At 36.1% G+C, this 23,036-nt stretch overlaps 1 protein-coding gene across 3 annotated transcripts in view; it reads right to left on the reverse strand.

Moving 5' to 3' along the window:
- Positions 1-23,036, reverse strand: part of TTC21B (tetratricopeptide repeat domain 21B) — a 72,781-nt gene that overhangs the window by 29,514 nt on the left and 20,231 nt on the right. For all 3 annotated transcript variants that reach the window (XM_044381520.3, XM_026492636.4, XM_057318275.1), the window contains 11 exons: positions 22,672-22,864; positions 21,893-21,990; positions 20,521-20,718; positions 16,715-16,844; positions 13,321-13,478; positions 11,612-11,836; positions 9,844-10,082; positions 8,411-8,483; positions 7,597-7,707; positions 6,737-6,875; positions 2,644-2,750 (listed from right to left, as the gene is read on the reverse strand). In XM_044381520.3, coding sequence (XP_044237455.2) covers positions 2,644-2,750; positions 6,737-6,875; positions 7,597-7,707; positions 8,411-8,483; positions 9,844-10,082; positions 11,612-11,836; positions 13,321-13,478; positions 16,715-16,844; positions 20,521-20,718; positions 21,893-21,990; positions 22,672-22,864 — 1,671 coding nt within the window. The remainder of the gene's footprint in view (positions 1-2,643; positions 2,751-6,736; positions 6,876-7,596; positions 7,708-8,410; positions 8,484-9,843; positions 10,083-11,611; positions 11,837-13,320; positions 13,479-16,714; positions 16,845-20,520; positions 20,719-21,892; positions 21,991-22,671; positions 22,865-23,036) is intronic.

Consider the following 23,036-nt stretch of genomic DNA (forward strand, 5'->3'; position numbering starts at 1 on the left):
ACCAGACAAGTCTCTAGATGAGAACCCAGCCCTGGCCACACCTTGACTATCTTGACACCTTGTAGAGGACCCAGGTAAAATGTGCCCAGAATACGGACCCACAGAAACTGAAAAAATAAATATGTGTATTGTTTTCATTGACTAAAATTTGTGGTAATTTGTTACACAGCACAGAAAACTAATGAGGCAAGCATTTGCTAGGGTCACAAAACATGGGACTACACCTATACTCATGGAAATTTTAATCTCAGCAGAAAGACAATAAAATAATTACAGAAAATAGTGAGGAGTTTTATGACTGGGAAATACCACTTCCCATGGGAGTACATAATATGAGACCTAACCTAGTCTTGGAGGTGAAGTGAGATTTAAAGAATTACTTACTGGTAGTTACACCCATGTGAGTTTGGGAGAAAGAGAGAAGATGGAACTGGAATACAGATGTTAGGAATTACAGGTGAAGGAAAGAAGGTAAGGGATACTATTGCTTGACCAAAGAATCAGAAGGAAAAATGGCTAGACATACAGAGAAAATTTACATCAGGTAAGTCTGTTAAATAATTTGCTTTTTATTCTACAGAGGAGTTACTACTACATGTTTATAAGCAATGGAGTAACAAGATCAGGTCTGCCTTTCAGACTGACTATGCTGGTGTTGTGGACAACCAACTGGAATGAAACAAGATTGAAAGAGGACAGGGATCAGTTAGGAGGCTACTGGAGGAGATAATGCTGGACAGGGCTAAAAGGTAACAGAGTTGACAGAGGTGGAAAAATGTGGAGTTATTTCAGAAATCTGAAGTGTTTAGAAAGTAAAATTAGTAAGACTTGTGGTTTCCCTAAATGTAGCAGTCTGCCACTGCCTAAAATGTTTAGCAATGATGCAAAAATACTATGATAGAACTCCTAAAGTCCTATAATGTGGGGATTAGGCCCAATAAATGGTTCCTGAATAAATGAGCTTAAAATACCAAAAACTATGATTACATGTATACGTTTCTGTTTGAACTGCAACTCAAGATTTATCTTTTTTGGAGATCAGAATGCAGAGAATGTTAACAATTGGGAAGAATTTTATGGCTTTTTAAATTTTATTAAAGATGAAAAACTGATTATAGTATAGGACAGAGAGCAAGCTTCAACAAATATCAAAGGATTGAATTGTTCAATGTATGTCTTTGACCACAGTGGAATTAAATTACAAATCAATATCCAAAAGATAACAAGGACTCAAATACAAAGAACAAACTGGTGGTTGCCAGAAGGAAGGGGGTGGAGGGATGGACAAAATAGGTGAAAGGGATTAAGAGGTACCAAAAAAAAAAAAAAAAAAAAAAAGATAACAAGAAAATCAGAACTGCCTGGAAATAAGCCATGGGTTAAAGAAGAAATCAGAGTGGAAAGGAAGAATATTATGAACTGAGTAATAATAAACTTGTGCGAGGTAGCTAAAGCAATGCTTAGAGAAAAATTATCACCTTAAGTGAATAAGAACAGAACTAAGGCTAACTAATCCATTAACTAACATACTATTTCAATAAGCTAGGCGAAGATCAGCAAACCAAATCCAAAGAAAGTAGAAGAAACTAATTAATGAGATAAAAGGAAAACATTTAATGAAGCCAGAAAAGGCAAAAGTTGGTTCTTTGAAAATATTAAGATAATAAACTTCTGGCATAATTGATCATTAATAGAAGGAAAATAAGATAAAATCACCAATATCAGGGCCATAAAAGGAGACATTTTTATAGCACTTGCAGACATTCAAAAATAAGAAGATATAATAAACATTAAAAAATACAGCAGTTCAAATTAAGATAAGAAGTTTAAAAATGATCAGTCCGAATTCTAAAAATGTTGAATCCACTAATAAAAACCTTCCATCAATGAAGCCTCAAGGTCCAAATGGTTTTAACTCTGAATTGTTCCAAACATTAAAGAAACAGTCTTAGTCTTAGAGATCCAAAAACCCTTACGAACACAGATATACAAATTTTGAACAAAATACTAGTATCTTTAAATTCCAGCAATATCTTTTTAAAAATCACAAAGTGACATTTAAGAAATATAAGGGTGGTTTAACATTTGAAAATCAATCAATTTAATATATCACAGTAACAGGGAACAAAAAAATAAGAGAAAAGTCACATGATGACCTTGATAGCTGCAGAGTGCCATAGATAAAATTTAAATCATCTATAAAAAAATTGTTAACAAACTAGAAATTAAAAAATCATCAAAATCCATCAGTTGCTTAGGAATACATCTAAGCAAATGTATATAAAACCTCTCCTTAGAAAACCTCAAAATATTAAGAGAAATTAAGGAAGATATAAATAAGCAAAAGAGAAAAAAATGAGTTCACATCCTGCCTATTACCCTATTCGTGTGACTTTACACAAATTATTAAACCAAGCTTCCCCAGCTATAAAAGACTGAGAATGTCAACTCGCCCGAATTGTTATATTAATTAGCAATAGCACATTTAAGTAGTACAATTCACTGGCATTCAATCATTATTTCTATTTTGACTTATTTTCTGTGGCAGTTGAGCTGAAATAAACTGTCTTCCTCTTACATGTGGCATATAGCCTTCTGCTCCCACCTCCCATCCCACAACCACTCACAAGCAAACGCATTAACCTGTTGTAATGAAGTGATTGCGTCACCGGGTCTTTCCATTTTACTATAAACTTTTGCTAGAAGAACATGAGAACGTCCATCTTCCATGAGAGCAGATAGTTCATTTACTATGAGAGAAGATATTGGAAACAGATATTCATTTTAATGAATGTTTACATTTTTCTACAAGTTTTGAAACTGGTCTATAGAAAGAATGATTTTGAACAATAGTGAATAAAGTTGAAAAACTTTCAGTCAGTTAACTGAAGGATGGCCAAATTAAAAAAAAAATTTAGTATGAAAACTAGCTGGAAGAAAAGTTAAAGAACTGGATAACAATAAGGTTTTTCTTAAACATATATTAAGAGATAACAACATAACACACTTAAGAATTTCAATGTTCATTTTGAAGTCTGTAAACATCTTTGTTTATTGAAGTCATTAAAAAATAATATAGACTAGTTGCTTCAGGCAGTTAAGAAGATAACTGCTGTCTTTAAAATAATAGATACTTGATAAGCCATGAAGTATAGTCCTTAAGAGCACTGACTTTGATGGCAATCTGTCTAGTTTCAAATCTAGGCCTTCTCACTTACTAGCTATTTAACCTTGAACAAGGTACTTATCCATTTTGTGCTTCTCTTTCATCTGTGAAATAGAGGAAACAATAGTACCTATCTCATAGGGTTGTGTAAAATTTAGAAAGTTCATAAGTTATGAAATAAGTTTGCATATGCAATTAAAATAGTCTAGTACATGGTAAGTGCTATTTAAATACTTGATATTATTATTTTGTGATTTAAGAGCAATAAAAGAACCCTAGATAAATAACAAAAATATGTTTCTTCCACTATCTATCAAGCGCATGGTCTGTGCCATGTATGTATCGAAGTGGTTTATACATATTGTTTCTTTAAAGTCTCAGGAGGGGCACATTTTGTTATTGCTACTTTACAGGTAAGAGAAACTGTGAGATGGCACAAGGAACAAGGGGACCGTCACAGTGGCTCAGAGGAGCAATGTCACGCACATGAGAAGGATTCCATACCCCACTGTGAAGACTTCAGCCTAACTCTGAGGGAAATGGGAGACGGCAGCGAGCTTGAGCAGACAAGAGCAGACCTACTCTGTTTAAAAGGCTCAATGCTGCTGCTGTTGGGAGAGGCTACAGCAGGGGTGTGGGGCTGAAGTAGGACTAGGGAGACCAGCTGGGAGGTCACTGCCAGAATCCACTTGAGACGATGGCGGCTAGTACAAGGGGACAGCTGTGGAACTTGTGAGACAGAGTGGGGTTCTGAATATATTCACAAGGTAGACTCAACAGGATTTCCTATGGTCAGGGACAAGGGTGACGGCTAGGATTGGGCTTTCAGCGATGGCCAAGAGGGATGAAGCTGTTATTGAGATGAAGAAGGCTGCATGCAGAACAGATGCGAGGAGGGAGACAAGGAATCCCAGCTAGACATACCAAGTTTAAGATGCTTATTAGAACCCCGGTGCACTTCATCTAGGTGAAGGTGGGTATGTCAAGAAAACTGAGCCTTAGATTGCTAATTTAGAGATGGGGATAATTATAATAACCTCAGAAACAAATGTGGACATTAAAGAAATAATATGTAATGAAATGCTCAACAAATATTATATGACAGCATTTATATTACATAAATGTAATAAACTTAACACCCATATAAGTAGAATATGCTACTTGAATCTCTCGTCTTTTACGCCCTTTTCAAAACTGCATATGCACATGTAAGGCCATCTGTAGTGTTTCAAGCAAGGTCTGACAAACCCATGCTAATAACTAATAACACTTTATATAGTAAATGCATCCAAAATTAGAAGAATTTAAACACCAACTTCGTCAAAGCTAAATTAAAATAGCACTCTGAAAACACCAGAAAACTTAAGTGGGCTGACCTGATCATGTATCCGAAGACATTTACAGTGGATAGGACACCGGCAAAAGCAAAATAACTCAGCGCAAGAAAATGAAGATTGCCAGAATCAGTCATACATATAAATAAGTTTATCAAGCGGTAAAGGTTGCATCTCAATAAATGGCACTGAAATAAAATTGTTCTCCATGTGGGAAACTATATAGTAAAAACCGTATGTGGATTAAAGCACATAGATTAAAGTTCTATAAAAATTCCAGAAATATACAAAAGAATATTTTACAATGTAGGATAAGGGAAGTTTTTCTGAGCATGATAGGAAATTCAGGACTCAAAAAAAAGAAAAGACTAGTGTATATAATAATTAAATATTCTATTTGACCAAGGAAATGATAAACAAATTCAATGGAAAAAACAAAAAAAGGGATAGGCTGGGAGAAAACATCTGCAAATGAGTAACAGGTGACAGATGATGAATCAGAGGTTCAGGGTCAAAGACAAAGGATATGAACAAAAACATCCCAGAAGAAAATGTCATCTACAGACATAAAGTGATGCCTAGCCTTATCAATCACCAAAGAAATGCAAATTAAAATGCTTTTCCCCCTCTCTGATACTACACAATGATGGGACATTTTTGGCCTTAAAAAAGAACCATGAGGCATGACTCAATTCTGGGAAGCACAGAGAGGTATATAAACAAGGACCCGGTCTCAGTACTGTCTCCAACTTTTCTTTAATCTAAATGTCTATCAATAGGGACTTATCAAATAAATTATAATATCATCACATCGAATACCCATGCTAAAGAAAATAAAGAAGAACTACGTTTACCAACATGGAGAGAAGCTACTAAGTGAAAAATGCCTACTGCAGATGTGCAGTGCAATATGACCCACCTTGGTAGGAAAAATGTGGAATGTAATATGAGAGAGAGACAAAGAGGCATGGTGGGGACACTAATTAGGATGATACACAAGGTAAACGTGGTTTTCTCTGAAGAGTGGGAGAACACAACTTGCATTCACTTCTGTAATCTTTAAATTTTGGCAATGAGTAAGCTCTAGATTTTAATTTAAAATAAAGATCTTTAAAAAGCAAATTTGTACAAATTATAAGAAGGCAATTTATAGTATCCAGTTATGTTTTCAATGCATGTAGTGTTTTTTTGGGGGGGGGAAGGGGGGAGGAAGCAAAGAGTTTATTTGAGATCACCGTGTCAGTATCCTCTCTGTAGTTCAAAGTGGGCCAGAAGGGTCTGAGAAGACCCATTTTTCAGAACTTGTTTCTAGAAACAATGTAATCATGAACGCATGTATCCACTGTGCTTCCTCAGAGATGGAACCTGATTGGTGAGTTGGAGTTAGTAGGGATGATGAAAGGTAACCAATACAACAGAAATGGGTCATTTCTTTGATCACAGGAGAAAGCTACCAAATTTGTAATTTGGCCAGTTTCCATACCATATCACATTTAGAAGCAAGTGTATACCAATTAATGAGATACAAGGATATTTACTGTAACGTAGTTTATGAATATCAAAAGAATGGAAAGCCAACTAAATGCCCAATAACTGAGGAAAGTTTAAAAAAACTACGGAGTTATAAAAACAAAAAACTATGGAGTTATAGGATATTATGATGCCATTAGAATCATATGAACGAACTAACATCAAAGTATATCTGGCACACATGCTGTGGAAAAAAAAAAATCACAGGATGGGAAGAACAATCCAATTGAAAAGAGAAATGATGCTTATTACACTTACATGTTTACATATACACTAAAACACAAAAATGGTTACTTCTAGGGAGGTAGTTTAAGAACAGGGCAAGTAGAATTCACAGGAGATATTGGAGACTTACACATTATATTCTTTTAGAGTGTTGAATTTTTAAAAAAAACTTAAAAGAGGAGTAAAGATTATAAAAATGTTTATGTGTAAAAACATCAGATGTAGTTGTAATGTAAAGGAAACTCCCTTTATATCATTTTGGAAAGTAAAGTCTCTTTCTATAACACAACTAGCTGTTTCATAAATCTGTTATTATTCCAATATCTTATTTTAGTAGAGTGACATGCTCACAAATGAAATAATCAACCTCACATATATAATGCTGAGGATACAAATAAACATTTATATAATATAAAAATAAAACAGATTCGACATATCAGGTATGTTATACTTTTTTTTCAAATCAGAAAGACTTTCATACCAGGTTCATGAGCTAGAGCATGCTGAAGAACTTTTTCTGCTTTGTCATACCATTTCAATTTTAATAAAAGCTCAGCCAGGTCATAGCAAAGATAATTTTGTTGTCCACTTTTCAGAGCAGCTTCATAATAAGTGATTGCCTAAACAAAATGTGTTTTAGTTAGGAAAATAAGGCAATGAGAATGGTGTTAAGCGTATATATTTTATATATTACAGACTTAAAGCATATATAAATTGGAAATAACCTAGGAGAAGCATAGGCATATACCTGCCTATCAGTTAAATATGCCATTTTTCTTAGACAATCAAACATCAGACAAGGCAACTAGCATTTCTTATGAAAAGCAGCTAACGAAACGTGCTTGGTGAAACTGTTTTTACCAGTTTTATTTGAGGCCAGTAAACTTCAGGGAATGCAAATACTCTGCTAGTGGTTGTATAAATGTTCAGTAGTTACCAGGAACAGAACAAGAATATAACAACTAAAGGAAAATCCATTATCCCTACTAGAGGGAGAAAAAAAAAAGCACACAGCTTACCAAAATTGGTTAACAGAAAGGACACCTATTATGCTTTGTCATATAATGAAAAAGATGTAACCACAGCAACTTATTCGCAATTGATTGGTTGCAGGGTTTAGATGCAAGACAAAACCAGAAGGAAACTTTAGGGTCCAGTCTTGGCAAAATGCAGTGATGAAGAGACATTGAGAAAGTCCTTAACATAAATTCCAGTTTTGTGAATATAAATTTGGAGTTTACAAGCATCAAGATAGAAACAGTGCTTGCTAAAGACTTCTCATAGAGCAGGGTTTGAAACATTTAATCCAATAGACAAATTTCAAAAAGATAAAGTACTTACCTTCGAATAGTTGTGAGTTTTGACAAGTGCCTTTCCAATTTTGCATGCCAGTGTGCCATCTTTGGGATTCTGATTTAAAGCTTGTTCATATGCTACTATGGCCTCTTCGGGCTAATGTTGGCAGATACAAAAAATAAGCAATGAAGAAACAGCTTAGATCCCATTAGAGGGCAACATTTCTATAATTATGCTCTACACCTGGAGTAGTCAGTGAGACTAATAAAGCACGTACTTAAGTCTAGAAACCTTAACAATGTCAGAGAGGTGACAGTCACTAGTGTCAGGTGTAACTCATTAGTAAACACGATTTTGGCCAGTAGCTCTCTTCCTTCTTCCACTTCAAAGAGACTCTTAACTTGCTTCTGGTCCCAGCTCTGTTTCAAATGATAGTGCTGAGGGGCGCCTGGGTGGCACAGCGGTTAAGTGCCTGCCTTCGGCTCAGGGCGTGATCCCGGCGTTCTGGGATCGAGCCCCACATCAGGCTCTTCAGCTGTGAGCCTGCTTCTTCCTCTCCCACTCCCCCTGCTTGTGTTCCCTCTCTCGCTGGCTGTCTCTATCTCTGTCAAATAAATAAATAAAATCTTTAAAAAAAAAAAAAAAAAAAAAAAAACAAATGATAGTGCTGAGTTACTGGATCTCATTTTGAAAGCAACTTTTTTATTGTAATAGCTATCTCCTTTTTACTGTGATGACTGGATTGTCAAATATTAAATAACACTTAAAAGTTCCTTTTTAGAGAATATGAAGCTAAACACAAAAAAGAGTTTTACCGTTTTTAAAAAAAATCTGAGTTCAGTAGCATCAGAAGCTTTACCTCTTGTATATTCATGTATGCATCACCAAGGAGAAGAAAAGAACGAGGGCTGGGCATTCTCTCAGCAATTTCTCTAGAAATCAGACCAACTCTGTTTAGTATACTGAATACAAACATCTTCTTCTAGACCAACTAAATAAAAGGTAAGCTCACTTATTTCAATTAACCAACCGCCTTCAGAGTACCTTCTACATTTCCAACAGTGTAACCCTGTAAAAGTAGAAACAACCCACCCATACCCACATCCAGATTGTTTATGCTAGAGCGACCTTTTTTTTTCATTCAATCTTTCCATTTCCTGAAATGCAGGTAATAAGAGTACAGGCAGACAGTAAACATACCAATTCTCATTATACAGAAATAGGTTTTGTTATCTTTAATTCTGAAATGATGTGGGAGTGAAGGCACAAAAATATGATGTGATGCTATTGCAACGTATGGTTTCTCATCCAAGTGGTCCAAAAACTATTTGAGAGTATAATTCTGTAGATGCTGAAGAACTGAAGTCTACAACTAATGTGTCAGATTCGCCTGAAATAAAGCCTATGATTTTAACTACGATATTATAGAGCATCCAAAACAAAGCAGCCCTATTTTAAAATACTGTCCCATCATGAGACATGACAGTTAGGTGCTGATCTTTTGGAAATGTCATAGGAAATACGATCTAGGACCTCCGGTTCCTCCGTCTATACAGGGGATGCTGCTCAGTTTCTCTGAATCACTCCGCACCTACAAAGAACCTGAACAGCGCTCCGAGTTTGGATATTTACGTAATATAGATGAACCAATGACTGAACTCATCAACATGTTGCTATGTTCTCAACAGATAAAACTGTTGATTTTCTCTCACATGACATGTGTGCTTGTATGTTTATCTTTTTGTTTGGGGAGAAAAGTAAGAGCAACCCGTGTGTGTGTATGTCTGTGTGTATACACATGCACACGCACGTGCATGAATGTGTGTATCCCAATAACTCCTAAGGGCACCAGCGTATGACATAATCTTTAAAGTCCCTGGACTTTCAACAAGGAGACTCTGTAATCCATACCTTGGTGTGGTGTCTATTGCTAGAGCTATTATGCTGAGCATTAAAAATGGCCCAAATTGTTGTTACATTACACAGCTTTCTCAAGCTATTAGAATACATGTAACTGTTGCTCTTGTCCATCCCCAACAGGAAGATTGAAGGTCTAGAAATCACATCTAATGAAGGAGGACAGCTAAGACTCTAGAGTAATCCACAGGTTGAAATAATCATAATCACTATGGTCTATGTCTTAGGGAGAGTGAGTTACTTTGTTATTGTGATTGTGGTTGGAGGAAGGGGTCTACACCATAAAGCAGTTAAAAGAAAGAAAAAAAAGAAATTTGGGGATTAATTTTGAGAAGTAAGTGTGTCAAAATACAATGAGTTGAAATAACCATTTACCTATAACAAGTAATATATAACATTTTCTCTTTTCTGTGCTTCAGATAAATATCTGCCATTTTCTCTTTGGCCTCGATGAAATAAGGCTGCTCAGCTGTGACGTTCCGAAGCATGCTTAGAGCACGTTCCACATCTCCCTGGGCCAGAGCTAGGTCTGCGTTAGCAATGGTAACACGTAATTCTTCAGACGTCCCAGAAAATTCATGGATGGCATCTTGTAAAACTTTAGCTGCCTCGTGCTGTAAAGATGAAGTTAAAATAAGACTCTTTCAAAATATTCAACAAATTACATTAGAAATGAAGACTGTCTCCTAATCCAGAATGAACAGTAAATGCTAGCATAGTTAGGATCTTCACGAAATACTGACAGATTTTTTGAAAAGTACAAAAATTTAAAACTAAACCCAGAGATCAAATTCAGATGACTGTATAAGTAATTGTTAGCTGAAAAGTGTTTTCATGACTAGGACAATGGCGGTTGCTACACGGGAGCTGCTGCTACGGCAATTTACTAAGCATTTACTTTGCATCCAGCATCATATGCACACTTTTAATTCTCATAGAAATCCTCTGAGGTAGTTACTTTCATTATCCCCACGTTGCAGGAAGGAAAGTGAAATCCGGAGAGTTAACAAATGACAGACTCTGAACCCAAACTCAGGCAGCCTGACCCAGGAGCCTAAACTCTTAGCCATGCTCATTACTGCCTCCTTGATAGGATCCAGTCCAGTCCACAATCCTCGCCTGCACCAAATGGCTCTTCGTTAACTCGCAGATTACTTTATTCCCTATGCCAGGACCTCATCTCTGTTATGCCTCAGCTGAATACATTACCTCAGTTCCAAATCCGTACCTCAATGAATCTAAAATGTCATTTATTTTAGGATTCATCTCAACTTGAGAGATAAGACATTTTGATTTCAGAGATGTTAACATGTGAAAAAAATAGTGCATTTTGGAATCAACTATCTATGTAGAATTGGTTCTTAAATATATATTTAGGTTAATGTATTAGTGAAACAGAAATTATTTTGAGATTTGGCAAGTATCTAGACACAGCCTTCTTAATTTCTACTAAAGATGAAAATAACTGATGGGCAACTGTTGCGATCTGAAAAACAGATATAAATGATGTTAAGTTCCTCATTTTCTACAAGGCCTTAACTCTTCTCTCAAAAGTGCACACTTGCTTGCTTTCTATTTATGATTATAGGTATTAAGTTTGATTTCATGATCATCCTATGAATTTACCAAAGCTGTATTCATCAAGTGGTTCTTTCATTTTCTCAACCATTAGAATTTGAGGTTGGTACTTTCATTTGATCCCGGTTGTACTTGTGTGTGCGTGGACACGTGTGTGTGCGTGTGTGGGACTCCTTTCAGGAGTTCACAGAATGATAACCATGTTATATTATTACCTTTCATGGTAGCCAAGGTCATTGAACATTATATCACTATATTCATTATATTATATTAATACATTTCACGGTACATAGTAATTTATATTATTACTTGTATTGTATTATACACATATTCTATTACTATACTGCCTGGTAGCTAACACTGATATCTAAGGTCATCCAGCTGCAAATTATGTTCAACTTCAGGGCCTTGCAGAAAGGGTATGATTTGGTTCAAAGTAATGAGAAATAAATTTTCTAAACTTGACCAGTTGAGCAAGAAAATAATTTCAGCTTTTTCATTTCCTTATATATACACTTGTCTAACAAAGTCCAGAGCTGAACCACTGAATTAAAACTTGACTTACCTGTTCTCCATTTAAGCGGTGAACCTCTACCAACTCAAGAAAGATTGATAAACGATGGTTTGCATCGACTTCGGTTTTTCTGTATTTTGACTTCGCGGAAGCTCCAATTCTCCTCATTCCTGGTAAACTCATTGCCATATGTAGAGTTTTAATTGCTTCTGCTATTTCTCCCATTTTCTTTTGTGACTGAGCTTTTATCAAATGATATAAAGGGTATTCTCTCACCTGAAAAAAATAATATTCAGAAATACTTCCTTGGAGTGCTTCCAGTGCCGACACATAATTTACAATCCACCAAACATTAAAATGACAGAATCTCTGAGGACAGTCACCTGTGACTATTTCTGTCCTTTTATTAACTTTCTGATCATTGATTGTGTTAAATCAAATTCAGGCAACATGTCACTACCTAGCATCCTCCTGGATGACAAACAAGGTGATTAAGGGCTTCTACCATGACAGAAGAGAAAATACAAAAAAAGCCTAGAAGGCTAGCAAATACATTCTAGGAAATTTAGTTTTTAGGAAAGGAATTTATCTGGGACTTCTAGTGCCGATATCAAGTCATTAGATTTCTAGAAACAGTTTTTCCCTTTTATTTTTTAATTTTAAGATTAAAAATCTCAGAACACTTTAGTCAAACTTGGTTTTACCCTTTGATACTACTCTGAAATGCACAGTTATGAAGCTTCTATCTTTTATTTTGGCTACTAAAAGTGTATACAGAAAAAATAAGAAAATGACAAAAAGATCGAAGAAGCAGACAAAGGAAGGAGATGATCCAGAATGAGGTGATGGGGCAGCCATCTAATGTCCAGGTAGGCTCCAATCATCCTTAAGGCTATGGCTGTAAGCCTGAGCTAGGCATCACATTTTCTTGGGGGCTCTGTGTAAGTACTCATGCTTCTGTTCTTCTCTCAAGAGATTGCGATTCATTGGGATGGGGTACTGGCACCGGGGTGGTAATGCACCACTAGTCTTGAGAACTACTGACCAAAGAAGCAGGCACTGTCTTCTGCAAACCCTGAATTCTCCAGTCCACTGAAGGGTCCTTACATAATAGGGTTTAAGACCCTGTGAACCAAAGCAAAAGTCTGAGGAGCTTCTCTATGACTCCAGGTAGTTCAGGAAGCCCTGAACCTATGATTTTCCCTAATGCTTAGGGTTATGGGATGTAACACAGGATATACGGGATAGAAATCTAGTGTGTTTATATCCTCAAACCACATACGAACTTTCAAAATGACCAGGTATTCTTTGATGATGACTCTAAAGTTATTAAAACCCACAATCCAAAAAAGAAACAAGCAATAAAATAGAATTCTTACACATAAAAGTATTTGGCATAATGCTCTATCGTTTATAATTGTTTTTATATACATCCATTACTGCATGTAATGCCCACTATAACTGTAGGATGTTATTATATGAGTTTTATAGAGAAGAAAACAGGTTCAGAGAGAGAGAAGTGGGAAAACCAGACACTGACCCCCAGGTCTTCTGTCTCCAAGTCCATACAGTTTTTTAATTACACCACGGCTGCCTCCACTTTTTCTCCCATTACTTGTGAATCCAAACTTTTTTCCATTAAAAATAAATTTATTGGCAAAACATTATAGGCAAAAATACAAAACAGATGACTATGTAAACACTTGCTAAAAGTTCAAGAAGGGTGCTATGTTTTATCCACCTGAATCTGGAATACTTACCTTAAAATTATAGCTCAGGCAAAGTTCAAGTGACTGCGAACACAATTTGAATTTTTCCTGAGACAAATAAACCTGAGCTATCAGGAGATGAGCATCTGCATAAGAAGGGTTGTGTTCTAGGCAATGCTGCAGGTTATTATAAGCTGCTTCAATGTCACCTAATAAGAGAAACAAAGAGTTAGAATTCAAATGGTTAAGAGACAGAGTTGTGAGAGAGAAGAGGAACATGAATAGTTTATGGATGATAGTTCCACGCCTACCTGCCCCAGGTAGCCCCTTTCTAGTCTTCATGAAAGAATATACCTGTAAGTCAGGCCAGCCATAAGGAGCAAACCAGGGAAAGCTGTGAAAGGATCAGAGTCAATCACCATTGCTACTTCTGAGAGGACTACAAATGTACCTTTATTTTCCTGATCAAAAAACTTTTTGCTTAAAATTTCATTACAATAAATTTTGCAAAACACAGACATTTAAATAGCTAGAATTGTGTACTGTCATTTGTATTAACAAAGAGGATATAGTCTTATAATCATCCTTGGCCAGAAATTTTACCACTGTATATAAAATAGCCAAAAAAAGACATTCAGAAATAGAAGCTACTGATTTAATATGCCTTTAAATGCTAAGTGTAATAGCCAATGTTTTGGACACACGTCCTCTGTACATCTAGGAGTATTAGATAGAAGAAATGATCAAAATTAAAGTGACAGGAATGGTGGAATCTGTTAGGCTCAGGCTGGTAGACGGGGTAGAAAGAGGCTCTTCAATGAAGGAAGAGTATAAACTGTAGGTCCTAGAAGAACTTTCTAGTGATATAACCCACAGCAATCCGCTTAAAGCCATCTCACAGGAGCCCAGTTCCCCATTCAACCTTGCTAGGAGCATCGGGGAGGAACAGACCCTAAATTACTCTCTGTTCCATTACGCTCCTTAACCTTACCTGTTACCTCAACAGACCAAAAAGGCTTACAATTAGAGCTTCCAGCTCCCAAAGGCCCAAGCTACCAATGACAGAATCCATCGAAACAGAAAACAGTTTTCTTAGAGACAGAAGATTAATAAACAAGTAAAGGGCTGAGGCTACACAATAACATACTAAACATAGTATCGAAATTTGTTGATCAACCATCAAACATAATAATATAGGATTATTTATTGTTGTGATACAATCTAACACTCAAGAACTGAACAGGCAGAAAAGGAAACAGGAAATGGGAAGGTTAAGTATAATAAACTGGTGTGCAAATTACCACCCCTATGTTCTTTAAGGAGGAAAAGGATTAAGGAGATAACCTGAAGGTTACTGCTGAGGGAGCAAGGACATAGGAAAAGAAACAGGGTTTACAAATAAGAGACTGAAGAATATGAGGACTATATGAATAACTGAGATCAGAATCTTTGTTTCTTTTAAGGGTGATGAGGGGAGAAAGATGCATGGTTAGTATTTAGAAGGTCACTAAATATTTAAAAATGAGAAATGGGTAATCACTGTTGTGGAAAATAGCCATATAAACAAAGAACACAACAAAATCACATTTTTATGTAAGAGCAGCCCAATTTCCCTTAAGGGAAAAATGAAAGACATTTCTGTCCTGCATGGATGTCTTTGTTAGGGTCCTATGTAACATAGAATTTGGCTGGCTTTTGTCCCAGGTTCCTGGGAGAGAGTCTTAAAATCTTGGAATTTCCTGAGTGAGAGGAGTCTCTTTGTTGTTTGAGGTTGGCTTTGACCATCTATGTAAGTGAGAAGATGAATGGTAAGCCCTAGATAGTTCATGCTGAGAATATGATTCAATGGGGACGAGCCATGCCAGAAAGACCAACCATGTAGAGAACTGGGGCTCTGAACTACGTGTTATCTACCTGAACTGGCGAGCAGCACCCTGGAGAGAAAGTTCGATCACATGCCCAATGGTTCAGTGTATGCCTATATAATGAAACTCTAACAGAAACTCTAAACTTAGGTGAGCTTCCCTGGTTGTTGATGCTCTCTATGTACTGTCATACATACATGTGTTGGAAAGTTGATGTGTACTGACTCTACAGATGGTGAAAGATGGCAGCTTCACATTTGGAACCCTCCCAGACCTTCGCCCTGCACATCTCTCCCTTCTGCTGGTTTGGATTAGTATCCTTTTGCTGTACTAAAACTCTAGTCGTAAGTATAACAATTTCCTGAATTCTAGAAGTTGTTCTAGTGAATTTGAACCTGAGAGGTCGTAGAAACCCTGAAGTTGTAGCCAGCTAGTCAGAAGTTCAGGTGGCCTTGGCAAACCCGGAACTTGTGGCTTGTGTCTGTGCCCTTAACCTGTGAAGTCTGGTCCAACTCTGGGTAGTTCTGGGGTTAGAAGTAACTGCAGTTGGCAATTTATCAGGATACTGCTATTTGGACATACAGCAGCACTATTTCAAATGATTTAAGACTGCTGTTTTTAAAAATGGGGTCAATATATAAGACTTTCATTTCTAGAGACTTTTGCAATTAAGAATTACTATATTGAGACTGATTTTTATCAATTTTCAAAATAATAAGTGTCTAATAAATTAATCACAGAACTCGAAGTCCCAGTTTAATTACCTAGTAGATAGTATCATTTCAACTGAGAGGAAAGTGGAAATATCATGTGGCTCAAAAGAACTTAACCAGAAGAAGGTATTATACAGCCACTTTTTACATGTATTTTAGAGATACAAGCTTTTGAGATCATCTAGTTGTTGTTGGTTTTTTTAACAGTTAAAATCGAGGTCCAAAAAATTAGCAAAGTCAATCTTCTAACTCTCTCCATTATATATAAGAAATAATTGTTTAGGATGATACCTCTAAGTTGGTTTCTACCCCTTATGATTTTACAAACCTAATTTACTTTGCATGGCATTCATCTAGAAACGATACATAAATATAAGCCCCAAAGGTTGGTCTATTATGTATATAGTCACACACCTGTTTGTGTCCTAAAAAACTAAGGTTTTATATCTGGGGTTATTTTTTTTAGCTATACATAATCACAAAAACTAAACAGCAATTAATCTATACATTTCATAAAGCCCCAAACCTGGTAAACCTTGCATCTGGCTATGCCAATGAGTCAATAATTATGGACTAAAGACTATAAATTCTTACTGCCATCTAAGTATCTGACGGACTTTTTTGTAAGTGGTACAACTGCATTTTCTCAGCAATTCACTTGACCAACAAGAGTTTATAGTAATTTTTAAAGAATTAAATAGTAAAGAATATTATGCAATTTTATTTTGGATTAAAATTACTTGTGTACAAGTAAAATGCATTCTATGTGACTATTCTCCATATATGTGGAGTACTTAGTTTATTTACCCTTGTTTTTGTCAACATCAGAATACAAAGGTTATTTTAAGTTTTTAAGGTATATTCTACCTGATAAATATTTCACTTTTGCTATTAGGAAGACAGCTTGCAGAAGACCTGGTACAGTTCTTACTATAGTCTCCAGGATTGAGGCGCAACGTCTGAGAAGTGGAGAAAGAGGTTGCCCAAGACTTGCAGGCTAAACAAAACAAATTAGCATATCATTTTATAAGTTTATTTTAGTATTTAGTTAAAAGTGAACACACGTATTAAATGTTAGTATAACTAGCAAAACTATGTATTTTTCCAAAATTTCTGTTATTCTACTTTTGCATATCTTTACCATAATGTGACTAATACTAATTTATCTCCCTGGGATTTATGAACAGACCATGTAAATATTCACCAAAATAGTTATGAAATTATTACACAATTACCGATTTGATAACACAAAAGGAGTGTATTTGTTCAAAAACCGTGAAGATAACATGTTCAAAGGAAAGATAACTGAGAGGCAGAATTTCTTGCTGGAATTGAGAGTCCAGGAAATGTGAATTCTAATTCTAGACGTGCCTTGTGATTTATTCAGTTCAGTAACTTGCATTGCCCCCTAGAGCACTGGAAGATCAGTTTCTGAAAATTCCTTTTTTTTCCCTAGTAGAAATCAAAAGGTAGAACACACTCGTGTGTACTACACCAAAGGTCTCATACCTTCACATTTTCTGCTTTTCTGCCTGGCATGCTGAAGGTCCTCAAAGGTTTGGTTTTTTTCCTTTTATTAATACGCAGTGAATATGATAACTAAAACCGTACTAGAACATTTATTGTTTTAATGGCTGCCTACCCAATCAAACTTTATCCAGTGGTTACCCACTCACAAGCTACAAATGTGATATTAGAATTTAATCGTCAAATGTTCATTCTCCCTGTTTGCCCTACTGATGCTGCTTCCTTTATTTGAAAAATAATCTTCCCATCGTCCGCCTACATCCCACAAATATATATTCTTAGTTAGAGTATGGTCTCTTACTGACAATCACTTCTACCACGAGACATTGCTACTGACAAGAAAAGTGTCACATCTTTGCTACCTTGCGGCACAAAAAAATGCACAAAAATTTCAAAAGGAATTTCAAAATACGACCATTAGTGCCTAGAACACCTCAACTTCTTTAAATTTCTACAGTACTTATAATCTGTGTAATAAAATTTAGCATTCTATATTATCCTATACGATTCCATAGTAGTTTCGTATTTTGTTTTGCTTTTTTTATAGGACTAGGGTCTTTATGTGCCTTGAAGACTGGAATTATACGCATTTTGAAACAGTAATGAATACAGAGTAAATTCTTTAAAAGTATTTTTTCACTTGAAAACAGTGATAGTATAGGTGATATAGTGACGTTAAGGTTCTTTGCCATCTGCTAAGAATTACTTACTGAAAAAATTATTATTTATTAGAGAACCACCATTATTTTTACTGTAAACACTTTCAGAGTTAATCATATGTGGACAATCTCTAAGATAACATCTGTTTGATTTAAAAAAAATATATATATAAAAGGGGCAAGGAACAGAGAAAGGCCGAGAAAGACAGAACAGACAAGTCTGTCTTTCTGATATTCCCCCATGAAAACAGCATTATAAGTGCTAATTAGGTGCTATCATGCTAACAAAGGTTATGTTGCAGGAACACAGAATGTCGTGGACTAGGGACACAATTACCACTTAACACATTATTTCTTGCTCCACCTACAATTAATTCTTAGCATAGCTGCCAGAGAAATCCTTTTAAACTGTTGAGTCAGATCATGCTGGAAACCCTCTGCTGGCTCCCCACTGTACTCAGAGTTGATGCTGGGGGAGTGACCACAACCTTTAAGGCCCTGTGTGGTCTGGTATCCTCTGCTGTGACCTCCGCCTCACTCCATCCCGGTCACATTAGTCTCCTGTGTCCCACAACTCTTCCTGTGCCTGAAACAATCTATACCACATTTCCACATGTACACTTCAAGTTTTTGTTCAACTTCTACCATCTCAATGAGGCCTAACCAGACCATCTTACCCAAAATTACCACCCCACCCTATTCTGTTATTTTCTATTACATAATTGACTTGATTATATTATCTGTCTCCTCCTGCTAGTTACATAGACTTCAAGAGGGCAAAGGCTGTGGTTTATTGTTACACAACCACCTTCCCAGCTCCAAGCGGAGCCCTGGGTACCCTACAAGCATCTGTTGAGTGAATTCTAAATACTGCACAAGTACTGAAAAATGCATTCCAACTCTAAGCAACTGAAAACAGATCATGACAGGGGAGACTGGAATCAATTCTAGGTGTTATTGGGAAGGGTTCATTTATTCTTCTTTCTTTTCAAGTTTTTATTTAAATTCTAGTTAGTTTATATGCACTCCAATATGGTTTCAGGTGTAGAATTTAGTGATTCGTCACTTACATATAACACCCAGTGCTCATGATAACAAGTGCCCTCTGTAATCCCCATCACCCATTTAGCCATCCCCCACCCACCTCCTGTCCAGCAACCCTCAGTCTGCTCTCTGTAGTTAAGAAGGGTTAATTTAAAACAGATTATGAAAGTCTGGAAAAGGCTGTGGTGATCAAAACAGCAGCATGGCTTCCCGAAAGAAACTCATTACCTCATCTCCTCAACACAAGGAAGCTGTACATGAGGAAGAACGCTAAGAACTATGCCTTTCAGCAGTGAAGTATCTGATACTCCCTCTGATGACTTTCCTGTGCTGAATCGTGAGCTGAGTATTGTAATGTTAAGTCGTCTGTTTACTGTCTGTAATAAAAAGGAGTGCTGACTGATGGGTCTACATAAATTTGGAAAGAACTCTCTGAGAATACAATAAAAGGTTCCATCTTCAGTCCTACTCGGAGGTAGATAAGGCAGATAATGGATGACAGTAAAGATCCGTATAAAATAGATGACAATCAGGATCGAAAAGAATATGGCAATCTGGAATTATGAGATGAATCTGAGGAGACAAAATTTCATAGACACAGTCTACACGTGGGTCCTCAGTTACAGTGAGTAATAGGTCTAAGGACTTTGGTTAACTATTAATTCAATTGGGGTCAATAATAGAATAAGATTCACAAAAGAAAGCTGGAGGAACACCCACAATTAGGGAGAAGAGGATCTGCCAAGGCCAAAGCCATATATGGAATAGTGAGCTTACTGAGAGCTTGCTAACTAAATAAAGGCCATCCTCAGGCTCACAGCCTCTAACTATGTCGTATAAAAAATTAATGACTAAAAACCTGGAATTGTTTAGGGGGAACATGAAAACTAATTTCTAGAATCCAAAGGTCTGTGTTATGAATGAGGAATAATCCTTGCTTTGGCAAAATAACTGGACTTGCTCTCTGCCATTCCAGAGAGCAGGAGGCGGACCAGGAAATGGGTGAGTTTTTTTTAACACAAAGCTGAGTCTAACAACATAGGAAATACAGTCTAACAGTCATAGTCGTACAGTAAGAACTGCATTTTTGAATGCACCCAGGGGTTAGATGGGCACTTAATGTGGATGTTGTGGAGTAGGCTCAAATATCACATGCATGTCTGAATTAAATGACTTCTAGTACTTCTTCTAAACTGAAGATTTTAAGATTTTATGAACTAGAAGTGAATATTTATAAATGAATATATTTATTATTTGATAGCAGTCATTGGTATAAATATTCTGATTTAAAACTATTTCAACTAATATAGATACAAATACTACCACTGTAAGATGCTGACATAATCTAACATGTGAAAGACAATTTATTAGCATGTTTTATAAAATATCATGTAAGTGATGTTGAAAATATTTTCGTTGAAAATAAGTCTCAGAATTACTTACCTGCATTGGACAGAAATTCAGATATTCTGTAACAATTTCCAGCAAGAAATCAGGATTTAAGTTCTCAAAATACTGTATGCCAAGTGGTAAATCTTCTAACTGGGAAAAATGAGTGTCCAGAACATCATTTAACAAATTAATAACTTCTTCTTGTTTATTTTTCTTCATAGCAAGAATTGCATGTAAATAGGTTAATTCCTGGAAATTAAGTAGTTGTCATTAATTATCCCATTCAGTTGTAAAGCCATTTATTTCTACTTAGATTTCAAATGTTTATGACGTGCTATTTATGTGCATTATCTGTTCAAATTTAAGTGTTAGCTTGGATAAACTTTTAGAATCTTATACAAGAATATTAAAGTTTAATTCTCTGTGGAGGTAAGTTAGTAAATGCAATTATATATTAAAATTAGTGTAAATTAGTCCTGAAAGCCATTATTATTACTAAAATTTAAAATCTCATATTTTCTTTTTTTTTTTATTTTTTATTTTTTTTTTTTATTTTTTATTATTTTTTTTTTAATGATTTTTTATTATATTATGTTAGTCACCATACAGTACATCCCCGGTTTCCGATGTAAGGCTCGATGATTCATTAGTTGTGTATAACACCCAGTGCACCATGCAATACGTGCCCTCCTTACTACCCATCACCGGTCTATCCCATTCCCCCACCCCCCTCCCCTCTGAAGTCCTCAGTTTGTTTCTCATAGTCCATAGTCTCTCATGTTTCATTCCCCCTTCTGATTACCCCCCCCTTTCTTTATCCCTTTCTTCCCCTACTGATCATCCTAGTTCTTATGTTCCATAGATGAGAGAAATCATATGATAGTTGTCTTTCTCTGCTTGACTTATTTCACTTAGCATTATCTCCTCCAGTGCTGTCCATGTTGTAGCAAATGTTGAGAACTCGTTCTTTCTGATAGCTGAGTAATATTCCATTGTATATATGGACCACAACTTCTTAATCCAGTCATCTGTTGAAGGGCATCTCGGCTCTTTCCACGATTTAGCTATTGTGGACATTGCTGCTATGAACATTGGGGTGCATATGGCCCTTCTCTTCACTACGTCTGTATCTTTGGGGTAAATACCCAGTAGTGCAATGGCTGGATCATAGGGTAGCTCAATTTTTAACTTTTTAAGGGACCTCCACACTGTTTTCCAGAGTGGCTGTACCAACTTGCATTCCCACCAACAATGTAGGAGGGATCCCCTTTCTCCACATCCTCTCCAACAATTGTTGTTTCTTGCCTTGTCTATTTTTGCCATTCTAACTGGCGTAAGGTGGTATCTCAGTGTGGTTTTGTAAAATCTCATATTTTCTAAACAGTAGCTAGCATCTACCATCCGATAACATAAGACACGGTACCGCGGACTTTCCAATAGACTGCTGAATTTCCCTAAGGAACTCCAGCTGCTGCTCCGCATCCTGCAACTGCCCTTCAATTAACTGGCATCGGATAAATCCTAAAACCAAACAGGACAAAGAGAGTCAAAGTCCACAGCAATTCAGGCATGTACACTTCAAGCTAACACAAACGTTAATAAAACCGATTTCCCCTCCACAATATATTAAAGTATTAATACATTATAATAAAGTATAATACACTAAAGAAATACTACTTCAGATTTTTTTTTAAAAAAAGGAAAAAGAAAAGAAAATGGGCAGCTTTGTACCCAAATAAAATCAGTTACTAAGAAATTCAGAATTTATAGGAACTACCTCATCAAAATCTATTCTCTCAAGATATTATTTAAGAAATAAAAACTTCAGGGGTGCCTGGGTGGCTCAGCCATTAAGCGTCTGCCTTCAGCTTAGGTCATGATCCCAGAATCCTGGGATCAAGCCCCGCATCGGGCTCCCTGCTTGGCGGGAAGTCCAATTCTCCCTCTCCCATTCCCCTTGCTTGTGTTCCCTCTCTCGCTGTCTCTCTCTGTCAAATAAATAAATAAAAAATCTTAAAAAAAAAAAAGAAATAAAAACTTCATTTTTAAAGATTTATGGTTTTTTTTTCTATTGTAGATAACGGAGGACAGTTTAATTTTAGAAAACCACAACATACATTTTTTTCTTCTTTAACAGAAGGTATTAAAAAAGGAAGTATCACTTGCATCTGTCTGAGGAACATGTAGAAACAGCTGTCATACCAATTAGTGCAGGGACACTAGTTTCGTCAAGTGTCATGGCGGTCTTATACCACTTCAATGCCTCTTTAACTTTTCCTTGTAGAATCATTTGGTATCCAAGTTCTGTAGCAATTTCTGATTGCTGAGGGGTTAAACTAAAAGCTCTTTCTAGTAATGTCTGAATTTTTTGAAGAATGAGTTGACTTCGCCCACACTAAAAAGAACAAAGAAATTTTAGACTAGAAAGTCAAACATTTCTACTCAGCTGGAAGGATTATTTTTTCCTAAGATACAAATTATTTGTACTTCATAGAAATAGAATGGAAAAAAAAAGTATTTAAAAATCAAAGAAAATAAAATTCATAGAAATAGAATACAAAGATACA

Source organism: Ursus arctos, unplaced genomic scaffold (genome assembly GCF_023065955.2).
Source record: "Ursus arctos isolate Adak ecotype North America unplaced genomic scaffold, UrsArc2.0 scaffold_1, whole genome shotgun sequence".
In the NCBI taxonomy this organism is placed as follows: domain Eukaryota; kingdom Metazoa; phylum Chordata; class Mammalia; order Carnivora; family Ursidae; genus Ursus; species Ursus arctos.